Source organism: Solanum stenotomum, chromosome 2 (genome assembly GCF_019186545.1).
Source record: "Solanum stenotomum isolate F172 chromosome 2, ASM1918654v1, whole genome shotgun sequence".
Classification (NCBI taxonomy): domain Eukaryota; kingdom Viridiplantae; phylum Streptophyta; class Magnoliopsida; order Solanales; family Solanaceae; genus Solanum; species Solanum stenotomum.
The window spans coordinates 11,697,537-11,710,057 of record NC_064283.1 but is presented as its reverse complement, the minus strand read 5'-3'; the positions used below and the strand labels follow the sequence as shown (position 1 = coordinate 11,710,057).

General features: G+C 32.2%; 3 protein-coding genes across 6 annotated transcripts in view; 2 read left to right on the top strand and 1 right to left on the bottom strand.

Annotated features, from left to right (window-relative positions):
- Positions 1-3,847: 3,847 nt before the first annotated feature.
- Positions 3,848-5,465, top strand: LOC125856474 (alkane hydroxylase MAH1-like). The gene has a single exon (XM_049536032.1). It carries the CDS (start codon positions 3,848-3,850, stop codon positions 5,351-5,353), a length of 1,506 nt encoding a protein of 501 aa, XP_049391989.1. The 3' UTR covers positions 5,354-5,465.
- Positions 5,466-8,952: 3,487 nt separating this feature from the next.
- Positions 8,953-10,622, top strand: LOC125855374 (alkane hydroxylase MAH1-like). The gene has a single exon (XM_049535094.1). The coding sequence runs from the start codon at positions 8,953-8,955 to the stop codon at positions 10,474-10,476; it is 1,524 nt and encodes a 507-aa protein (XP_049391051.1). The 3' UTR covers positions 10,477-10,622.
- A 389-nt stretch (positions 10,623-11,011) lies between these two features.
- LOC125856627 (probable 20S rRNA accumulation protein 4) overlaps positions 11,012-12,521 on the bottom strand; it is a 61,953-nt gene continuing 60,443 nt past the window's right edge. For all 4 annotated transcript variants that reach the window (XM_049536216.1, XM_049536214.1, XM_049536217.1 and 1 more), the window contains 2 exons: positions 12,173-12,377; positions 11,012-11,578 (listed from right to left, as the gene is read on the bottom strand). In XM_049536216.1, the coding sequence (XP_049392173.1) occupies positions 11,504-11,578; positions 12,173-12,377 (280 nt within the window). In that variant the 3' untranslated portion in view covers positions 11,012-11,503. The remainder of the gene's footprint in view (positions 11,579-12,172; positions 12,378-12,521) is intronic.

Here is a 12,521-nt window from a genome sequence, read left to right as displayed (position 1 = left end):
CATATAAATAACTTTGTACGCAACTTTCATAAGTAATTTTACGAGGAATTTGCTCGTAGCTTTGTAAACTACTTTCATTCTTATATAAATAGTAGAGCCGTCAAAATGGGCTTAGCCCATGGGGTCGATTCAATTCAATCCGTTATTAGGAGTAAGGTCGGAATAAGATTTTTTAAGCCCATTTAAAATTAGGGCTTATAAGCCCAATCCATATAAGCCCTTGGCCCTTGAGGCTTGGTAGGGGTTGAGCCGGAGTCGGGGGTCAAAATTATTTATTTAAGGGTAACTTGCAATAATATCTCTAGTATATGAGCTAATTATTTAAAGGGAAAATTGTATAAAATAACAAAGTATTAGTTCAAATTAAATGCTATAGCCACAGTTTCATTAATTGTAAACTGTAGCAAACAATTGTCATTTGCCTCTCTCCCCAGCGAATCTCGTTCGCCACTCTCCTAATCTTGTTGGGCAGTCTCTCTCGCCTCTCCCACTTTATACAAACACAAATGTATAAATTACGTTTGTGTTTGTATAAAGCCAGAGAAAATTGTATATATACATATCTTTTCGTTCGCCTCTCTCCCCAAAGAATCTCGCTCGCCACTCTCACTCGCCTCTCTCCCCAAAGAATCTCGCTCGCCACTCTCACTCGCCTCTCTCACTTTATACAAACAGAAATGTAGAAATTGCGTTTGTGTTTGTATAAAATGAGAGAAAACTGTATATACAAATACAAATATATATATTTTCGTCTTATACACTTATAATTATACAAATACAGATCTTTCCTTGCCCAATTTTCTTTTGTTCTTCTCTCTTTCTCGCTTTACACAAACACATATTATACAATTGATTCTTTTGTATATGTATACCAAAACAGATTATACAATTGATTCTTTTGTATATGTAGACCGAAATATACATATTAATAATCATAGCAAACATAAAGTTTGCTATGGAGCGCAATTATACAAACTATAGCTATAACATACAAATTAAATATGATTTTTATGTTTGCTAAACCTAAAATTTACTCTTACTTAAATGCACATTATGTTGTAATATCACGAACCTTACCAAATTTTGGTACTTCCAGATACATGTATCTCGAGATACATGGACTCAAAATTAGGTTAATTTGTTCTAGATACACTCTATCCAAGTGGATTCACATGTATCTAGGATACATAAACAAATCTTTCCCCCTTGCTTCCCTCCCATCTCACTTGCCACTCTCTTATCTCACTCGCGTATTTGGATGCATCATAATAGATACATCGCATATCTAGTATCCTAGATATATGCTAATTACACTAGATTTTTTGCTAGTGTTATTGAAACAATACCATTGTTTGCCATATTTGATTTGAAAAACTTCTCATTTTTTGGATGTTATAAAATTGGACGTTTGAAATGAAAAAAAATGATAAATAAGAACAACAAAAGGCTAGCCCGTCCCAGTCCTCGGCCCTTCTAGGGTTGGGTTGAGCATTTTCAAGCCTTTTCAAATGAATGGCCGTCCCGCCCTAACCCTTCAAATTCCTCGGCCCACAAGGCTTGGACCGGGTGGTGCTGGGCCGGCCCTTTTTGACAACTCTAATAAATTCAGTTTATTTTACGAGAAACACATTAAATTCAAGAAAAATAAAATATCTCTCTTCTCAATTTTTTTTTATTTCTCTTGTTGTATTATATTTTATTATTATTTCATAATTAAAATGAATGATTTTTTTCCATTTAGAATGCAACAGTCAATGTCATAGTGTGTCATTGTTTATAAGCAAGTACCACAAAAATATTTTAAAAAATGCAGAGTACCATAGAAGAATGTCATTGAGTATAATGATGTAAAACTCCACAGATCTCTCCAACAATTCTTGGTAGTAGGTATAATTAATTAGCTTTAATTGAAATATATGTCTGGTTGATTATTTTCATAACTTTGTTTTTAAACATTCGAACGATGACTTGAGCAATTGATTACTTATTTTTATTAGACATTTCAATTCATATTTTTGAAAAACTTTTATGCGTATTCTCAAGCATCTATTCGATAGTTATGTTAATCACATAAAATATGTAAATTCATTTAATTATACACATTTACCTCAAGTCATACATATTTGAGTTTTTACTATTTATCGAGTCTAATGTGCATAATTAAAAAAGAAGGTAACATATGTTAAAGTGATTATCTTATTACATATATAATTATAATACTTGGATACACATAAAAAAAAAAAATTAAAATAAAAAATATCTAATATAAGTGTTTTATCATATGTTCAAATATTTAGTTTGAACATGCCATAAGTTAATCTAAATGAAATTTAGTGACAAATTCAAGAGGCTATTATATTATATAACGAATCCATATTATATGATATATTTGGCTTGACACATCCCTTAAAATATTCATTTACCGTCAAAAAGTAAGCTAGATGTATTTTCACCAAATTATCCTAACTATATACTAGTGGTACCTATTTGATATACTTTCTTGGTTATATAAACATCACATATTTGCAAAATATGACGATTTCAATTTAACTTCATCTCACAAACTAACATCTAACAACTAAGAACTGAAATGACAATATACAAATTTATTCATAAATAAGAGGATAAGCACTGACACAATTTTTATTTTATATTTTTTCCTTTTACAATCCTTTTTATTTATTTTTTATCTTGAATTTTGACATCTAAATATATGTCATACATTTAGCTATAGTTATATATATTCATTATAAGTGACATCACATATTTTAAGATAAGGTAGGAATATTGATAAAAATATTGAATTCATAAAAGCAATACATCACATTGTTCTTTAACTTAACGCAAGACATGATGTGTAATGTGTTTTTCTAGATTTTTTGTTAAAAAAATGACAATCTAACCATTGAGTGTGCATATTGGTAGTAAGGTCAACTACTTAATTCAATTTAATTTGGCTTTATACATAGACAACTCCTGGAACAATATGCGTGAGGTTTTACTTGTCTCAAATGCGGACCTGATTCTCTTTTTCATGGATCAAGTACGTGGATTTTTTTTTTGATATGAGTGGTGGTGAGATTCGATCACAGGATCTTTGTCTGCTTTGATATCATGTTAAAGTGTGTGACCATATCTCATCAAAAAGTTTAAGTTGTTAGAGAGAGCACATTTTTATTGGTTAAATATATTCTCAACATATAGGTGTTCAATTGAAATAAGTTGTAGATCAAGTGTATAAATAAAATTTACTTACAAGTTTAATAGGCTATCGATATATTAAGTCATTTTAATTCTTTTCCAATTCAAACCTAAGTATCCTCATAAGTCCTCATAAGATCAATTTACTTATATCTACAAATAGTGTAATGAAATTCCAACTTATTAATTCCATTTATTATAGGTAAACGTGTCATAACTCATAAATAACACGATAATGTAAAATAATAATTTTTACATTTATTTAAAAGAACAACATATTTAGTGTAATTGTATAAGTGATGTGTTGAAAAATAAGATATATACAGATTTAACCTGAAATAAAAAATTTATTTTTTATAGACCCGATCGACTCAAAGGATAAACTTTACGTCTATATATATAGAAGATGAACTCCACATAAATAACTACATACAAAAAAAAAAATTAGAAACTTTTCTTTTCCTCAACTAACTCCATATTTGGTTGGTAGTTTGGTGGCATTCTAGTACCTTCAAACAAACAAATTAATAGTGAAGGCAAAACAAAACAACCCAAAAATAGCATATTATAAAAACAAGTATAGATAATCAACCCTCTATATATACTAGACATTTTCCCCCTTCAAATACAACAAAGAAACAAAAAAATGTCAATTGTTGGATTAGGTTACATTGAAATATTCCTAGCAATACTATGTTTTTTTTTGTTTCATTCCCTTACACATCCAAAGGGATACCCAAAAAGATGGCCAATTGTTGGTATGTTACCAAGTATACTTTTTCACATAAAACATATTCATGATAGGCTTACTGTGATCATGAGTAAATCAGGTGGAACTTTTGTATCAAAAGGTCCATTATTTGCAAAAATGGACATATTAGCTACAATTGATCCATCAAATGTACACTACATTATGAGTCAAAATTTCATGAATTTCCCAAAAGGGAGAAAATTCAAGGAATTTTTTGATGTTTTAGGAGATGGAATTTTTAACGCGGACATGGATTTATGGAAGATCCAAAGGAAAACGACTCGTTCTTTGATCACTCATCAACAATTTTACAAGTTTTTAATCAAGACTAGTCGCGAAAAAGTGGAGAAAGGACTTATTCATGTTCTTGATCATGTTTGTAACAAGGGTGTCATTGTAGACTTACAAGATTTATTTCAAAGGTTCACTTTTGATACTACTTGTATATTAGTTACTGGATATGATCCTGGTTGTGTATCAATTGATTTCCCTCATGTTCCTTTTTCAAAAGCTATGGATGATGCTGAAGAAGCTATTCTTTTTAGACATGTTATACCTGAGCCAATTTGGAAGCTACAAAGATGGCTTGGAATTGGAGAGGAAAAAAAGTTGAGTAAAGCTTGGGAAACTATGGATAATGTTATAGGTAATTATATATCTAAAAAACGCGATGAGTTGACAAAAATGGATGAAGTGGAAGAGAACGATGAGGGTTTTGATCTTTTGACCTTTTATCTCAAAGAAGGTCATTGTGATGATAAGTTCTTGAGGGATACTATCTTGAACCTAATGATCGCGGGGCGTGACACTACTAGCTCAGCTCTAACATGGTTCATTTGGCTTGTCACGAAAAATCCACAAGTGGAGAAAAAATTAAGGGAAGAAATCAACTCAATTATTCCAAAAGAAGAAAATGGAAAATTTAGGGTTTTCAATGTTCATGAATTGAACAAGTTGGTTTATTTACATGGTGCATTATGTGAGTCACTAAGGTTATATCCACCTGTTCCATTTCAACACAAGGAGCCACTTCAGGAAGATACTCTCCCAAGTGGTCATAAAGTTCATTCAAAGATGATGATTTTGTTCTCATTGTATGCAATGGCGAGGATGGAGTCGATCTGGGGGAAAGATTGTTTAGAATTCAAGCCAGAAAGATGGATTTCAGAGACAGGAACGATAAAGCACGAGCCTTCGTATAAGTTCATGGCTTTTAATGCTGGACCAAGGACTTGTTTAGGGAAAGAAGTGGCTTTCACTCAAATGAAAGCTGTGGCTGCTACTATCATACATAATTACAAAGTTGAAGTTGTGGAAGGACAAACTATTGAACCTAATTCTTCTATTATTCTCTATATGAGATATGGTTTTAAAGTTAGGATTAGTAGGAGATGGACTTAGAGTAATAGTATGATCAATGTGTGTCAAGTTTATAGATATGTTTGTGTTGCTGTGTTATATTATTTAGTTTTTAATTTTACTTACAGTGAATAAAGCATGTAATAAAACTTCTACCAAGAAATGTCAAATGCTTTTTATTTCTTTTTTTCTTTTTATGATTTGTGAAAGGATTTAACCTTCTTACCAAAAACCTTAACACAATTATTGGAGCATGTCAACTAGGACTAGTGCCTATTAAACACTTTAATCTTAAGAAATTTATATCTATTAGACACAAAATGATAATACATAGCATGTATACCAATGAAACAATGACATGGTGGTTGGATTCAATTTTTTAATAGATATACATTTTAAATATTTTAAGTGTACATTAAGTACTAGCCTAGTTGAGGTGTCTAAGTGAATCGTACGGACAACTTGAAGGAGCCGGTTTTGACTTAAGCCAAAACAAATTATCCACACATATTCTATGTATGTATCATGTGATATACACACGACATACAAATGATAGATAATATGCATGCCATATGTATATCATTATATCATATGTATGTCAAATATATGTCTAATGTATGATATGCAGTGACATATAGCTAGTGAACATACTAGTGATATATGTCAGTTATCATTGTATATGTCAAGTATATATCTTATGTATGTAAAGACATACAATAACACAAAAGTGTACATGAAGAGAAGAAGTTGAGAAAGTCATGAAAGAGAACTTTAGTGAAGAAGCAACAACAACAAACAACAACATAGAGATGCTTGTGGAACTGTTTCGTTTAGAACAGGTCCTTTTTGTACGTCCATGGACGAATATTAAAATATAAATAATAAAATTCTTCCGTTTTAAGAAAAAAAAAACAATAAACAATGCTATAGTTTCGATGATGAATCGTAAAAAATGAATAGAACTTTGCTGATTTTTCAACAAAATTGTGACGAACTCTGAAAAGAAATAACAAACTAAAAGTAAGAACTCTGATAACAATGACGAATAAAGCTTACTGATTCAATGAATTTAGCATATCCTTTATAATTAATGGAATGTGTTTAATGTTAATTCTTGAGACTAGTGATAATATTAATGTTTGTATTTAATGATTGAAGTAGATGTATTTAAAGTAAATGGTGAGACTCATTGATTTCACATGAATGAGTCATCATCGTGGTCACTATCATCTTCGAGACTAAATAAAAATTCAAATAACTAATTAACTGAACTATTAATATTTCCGTTTAACTTTCAACAACTCGAGATAAGATTTTACACCCTCATGAATAAAGTATTAATAAGACATTACTAATCTACTTCTTCTTAGTTATGTATTTGATTTCACATGAATGAGTCATCATCTTGGTCACCATCATCATCAAGACTAAATAAAAATTTAGAAAACTAATTAACTGAACTACTAATATTTCCGTTTAACTTTCAACAACTCAAAACTATTAATAAGGCATTACAAATCTACTTCTTCTTAGTTACGTATTTGATTTCACATGAATGAGTCATTATCGTGGTCACCATCATCATCGAGATTAAATAAAAATTCAGATAACTAATTAACTGAACTACTAATATTTCCGTTTAACTCTCAACAACTCGAAACTATTAATAAGGCATTACTAATCTACTTCTTCTTAGTTACGCATTTGATTTCACATGAATGAGTCATCATCGTGGTCACCATCATATTCGAGACTAACTAAAAATTTAGCTAACTAATTAACTGAACTACTAATATTTCCGTTTAACTTTCAACAACTCGAGATAAGATTTACACCCTCATGAATAAACTATTAATAAGGTATTACTAATCTACTTCTTCTTAGTTACGTATTTGATTTCACATGAATGAGTCATCATTGTGGTCACTATCATCATCCAAACTAAATTAAATTTATTATTTTGATGACTAATTCGAGCTAATTACTTAAAATCATTTTAAAAAATTAACACATTTTTCATTTTTTTAAAAATCTTATAAGTGAAATTTCTAATAATGTTTTTATGATTTTGTAAAAATTTTGTATGATAGGGTACACGCGCAATACAAGTTATGTAGTTGATTGTAAAATCGTAATTGATGTATGTTTTTAGTAGATTTCTTCAATTAGGATAACATATATATAATATAAGAAAAGAGGAATGGAAATTGCTAGAACTACTGAAATTGAGCTTTCACAAGCCACGTGTAATCTCACTTTCTAGTGAGAAAGGGACACCAGCATGTATACAAATGAGAGGTATTTGAGATCAGGCCTTGATCCAGGATACGAGATTTGACCTTGACCTTGATCTAAGATATGTGACTCGACTCTACCCCTGATTTGGGATTCTAAATCTGATCTCAACCTGAGACTGGACTTTAACTCGGGATACAAGACTCGAGCCTAGATCCTAATTCAAGATCCATAACTTGGGCCTATATCCTAATTCAAGACACGACTCTAACTTTGATGTAGGTCTTGAAACCCAACCCCGAATTTAATCAAGGGATTGAGACCCAACCCAAACTTGAGAATCTACCTCGACTCAGGATTGGAGACTCGAGATTTGATCCCTAACTATGACCCAATCTCAACTAGAGCGCTCCTTGACTCTAATCGAGGGACTGAGACCCAATCCAAACCTGAGAATCGACCTCGACTCGGGACTTGAGCCCTACCCATGACCCGATCTCAACAAGAGCGCCGACTCTAATCTGAAACTCGAGATCCGACTTGGAACTATGACCTAATCCTGACCCTGGACTTGAGCTAGACCCTCGATCCGAGGCTCGAACCCCAACTCATAGAAAAAAATCAAAATAAATCTCAAGCAATTTATTCATATTAAAGTAAATCTTAAAATAATCTAGAATTGAGGTAGTATTGAGCTAAATTCGAGATCATTTTAAAAACAGATTATGCTAAAATCAATTCAATATGAAATTATCTTCTATCCAACCCTTAAAATTTTGGGTGGATTGATCGGACCATCAACTTTTGGAACATATTTTACACCCCCATAATTGATACAAGAAAAGCTCTAAAAGATTTTATTTTTTTTAGACAGAAACACATTTAATCAATATTGTGCAATATAAGGTATGCAATGTCCATTTCAATTCTAAAATCCAAAATTTTGAATGATTACCTGATTTGGGAAACCATTGTCTAATTCAGCAAGAAACTTTATTCTACTATTAGAAGATAAGCAATCAAATCATTACCAAGATTGAAAAATATTTTAATAAAAATTTCATAACGTGAAAGACTTGACAACATTTTATAGCTAAATACTTACTCACACCCGATGTTTAATTACATCAAAACAACCATTTCAACTAAGGTAACCACACCAATTAATTAAGTATACTATGATTAAATAACAACGTGTGTATGAAGACACATGTCTTTGAATAATCATCGATGCTTATAAATTTTTCGTATTTTATACTACCCTACCATGATACATATTTTTTGACTATATTTCAATACACACGTCAAGGTAGATTGTTAGGTATCAATAAGACTAAAATATATAATTAATTATCTATAAATCATGAAGTAACCTTCCCAAAAGAGTTAACACTAAGCAAGAAATTATGGCCTCAATTGGTTACTTTGAGTTTTTTGTTGCAATATTTTGCTTTTTTGTATTTTTGGCTTTAGGTGATAGAAGTGGCTTACCATGGAATTGGCCATTTCTTGGAATGTTACCAAACTTACTTTTCAATGTAAATAGAATACATGAAAGATGTTATGAAATTTTTTCAAGAAGTGGTGGAACTTTCTTGCTAGAAGGTCCATGGTTCACTAACATGGACATTCTTGGGACAGTGGATCCTGAAAATGTTCACTACATCATGAGCGCAAACTTTGCGAATTTTCCTAAAGGGGAAGAGTTTAAGAAGATATTTGATGTATTGGGAGATGGCATTTTCAATTCTGATTTGGATTTATGGAAGGGACAGAGGAAATATGCTAGGAGTTTGATCACTCATCAAAGGTTTTATAATTGTTTGGTGAAATCTAGTTGGGACAAGATTGAAAATGGACTTGTTCCTGTTTTTGAAAATGTGGCTAGAGATGATAGAGTTGTGGATTTGCAAGATGTTTTTCAAAGATATACATTTGATACAACATGTATATTGGTTACAGGGTATGATCCTGGATGTCTCTCAATCGAATTCCCTCGTGTTCCTTTCTCTAGAGCTATGGATGAGGTAGAAGAAGTGTTGTTCATTAGACATTTGTTGCCAAAGAGTGTTTGGAAGTTGCAAAAATGGCTAGGGATTGGGTATGAAGGTAAGTTAACTAGAGCATGGGATGTTCTTGATCAAGTTATAAGCAAGTATATATCGATGAAACGCGATGAATTAAGTAATTTTGCAACAAAAACAAAGGAAGATGAAGAAGAGGATTGTGATGATCTCTTGACCTCATACATATTAAATGATGGACAAAATTTTGATGATAAGTTCTTGAGGGATACCATATTGAACCTCATGATTGCAGGGCGTGATACGACTAGCTCAGGACTAACATGGTTCATTTGGCTAGTCGCGACTCACCCTGAGGTTGAAAAAAAGATCATGGAAGAACTCGAGGCAATTGTCTCGTTGACATCATCATCATCATCATCAAAATGGAGGCTTTTTAACGCGAACGAGTTGAAAAATGCAATTTACTTGCATGCATCATTGTGTGAATCACTAAGGCTATATCCACCAGTACCATTCCAACATAAGACTCCTCTAGAACCTGATACTCTTCCAAGTGGACACCATGTTCATCCTAAAATGAGAGTGGTGTTCTCATTGTACGCGATGGGGAGGATGGAATCGATATGGGGAAAAGATTGTTTAGAATTTAAGCCAGAGAGATGGATATCTGAGAAAGGATTGATTAGGCACGAGCCTTCGTACAAGTTCTTAGCTTTCAATGCAGGGCCAAGGACTTGTTTAGGGAAAGAAGTAGCTTTCACTCAAATGAAAGCTGTGGCTGCTTCTATCATACATAATTATAAAGTTGAAGTGATCAATGGACACAAAGTTTGCCCTAATGTCTCAATTATTCTCTACATGCAACATGGTTTCAAAGCTAGAATCAAGAAGAGATGGACTTAATTAGTTTTTACATTTCTACTATTTGTACTTAATACTATCTTCTTTACTATGCAAAGTATGTTTTAGTTTCCTTGATGTAATTTGCTCATGTTGTAATGTATATGTTGGAGGAAAGAATTGATTATAAAGACAAGTCTTTGCCTCTTGATAATATAAAGATGCCTAATGTGAATGGTAATGTTATTTTTCAAACTTGATATGATCAGAACTTTTGACTAAGTATTTTGGAATTAGTTGTGTCATGTCATGAGATATATGGGGTTCGCTGACCTTTGGATTGACATGATCTTTGGGACCTATTTCTAACAATTGGTATATTTTTAAAATCATAAATGGCTCCAGATATGACACTTTTAGTTCTTCCAGAGGTCTCATCTCCTGTTTATCTCAATTTATAAAAAGACTTTATAATATTCTAATATTACCCCTAAAATAATGAATATTTAAATAGAAGAGTACACCTTTGTGGACTTTTTGCCAAAAAAGTGAGACCCAACAGGGGTAAAAGCGAAATAGAAAAAGGTGAAGAAGATTTATGTTATAGATTTAACAAGCTTAAAGTGTTAAAAGGATAACAGACAATAGCATAGAGTTCAATATATTGGCTTTGAACTCAGGCTAGTGAACTTTCCTCATTTCAAACAATAGTCCTAAAAAAAAAAGTATATAACAAGAGCATATTTTAAACTCTTTTGATAGTACAGGAGTATATTTGACTCTTTTCCGTGTATGTTTTCATCGCCATTCCAAAACAAGTGTGTTCTATAGTCTTTGAGGTTCTGCAATTCAATAGAACACATGATCCGAACCAAAATTTGACAATTTGCATCTCAACCATTCGACACTAACTAACACCAAGTAACAGCAAACTCAAAAACAATGTAAGCAAAAAGAAACCCACCCTTGACTCAATTGACTGTTACAACCCTGCTACTAATCTACTTTATAATAACAACAAAAATTATGACGAAAATATACCCTAATATCACAAAATCATACGAAACAGCATATGATAATTTAGTCGATGCTATTCATATTGTACGACAACAGTTTCCTCAGCCACAGTCCAGCCATCATCGCTAGAGTTATCTTTTGAACAGTTCTGAAAATGAAACAGACAATGGGGTTAACTACGCCTGAAAATAAAGAGTAGTATCGTCCACAATTGACAAAAGAAAATAGATAGTTCAACCAGCAAATGAAAGAAAGAGATCACAAGTAAAATTTCACTTCAGAAAGCAAAGGAACAAGAGGAGAGTGATTAATTCAAACTCGCACAAAACTGTCCCATGGGAGACGCGCATTTTCAACAAGTGAAAAGCTGAAGTAAAAAGTCATAACCTATTACAGTTTTCCTTCAATTCAACTTCTTACTTCCTAACCTTTTAATTTTACAACTTTAGGTTTTTATTTTTTATTTTTTGGTTCTTCTGATGTAATATGCAGCAGGTAACACAGAAGAGTCACTAGAAGAGCCTCCCTTTTGAGTTTCTGATTCTTCCCCAGGTCATGTGAATTACTGGGTTCAAACCTCTTTTTTAAAACTGATTAAATGGAATTTTTAATACATACAGTGTTTCAGCTATGCACTCGCCTTTCATGATACATCAGCTAAAAAATAACCATTTGGCTTAGAAAAGTATACAGATCCAACATATCTTTCCACCCTACAATCCATATCCAGTTAAAGGCTGACCTGTGAGCAAGTATAGACTATTAAAGTCATCCAATTCCAGTTATCCAAGGCATGTTTTTCTTTCTCGCTCACGGCTTCCTGCAGAAAATATAGCAATGGGGGCATCAGCTGCATTTCATATTGACGTGCTGCACCACAAAGCCTGCACATCCCTGGATCACCAGCATCTCCAGAAGCCAAAAGCGGCTTTCCACCATATGAGTATCTACATGTAAAAGTAAATAATAGATTTTTTAGTAAGGAGAGAGAATGTTAATGATTAACTAATGTAAGGAGGTCAAATAAAAGAAACCTTGGGCGTATAGAAATGGAAAGGAATCCTAAAACCTACCAACAGAGAACTATATGA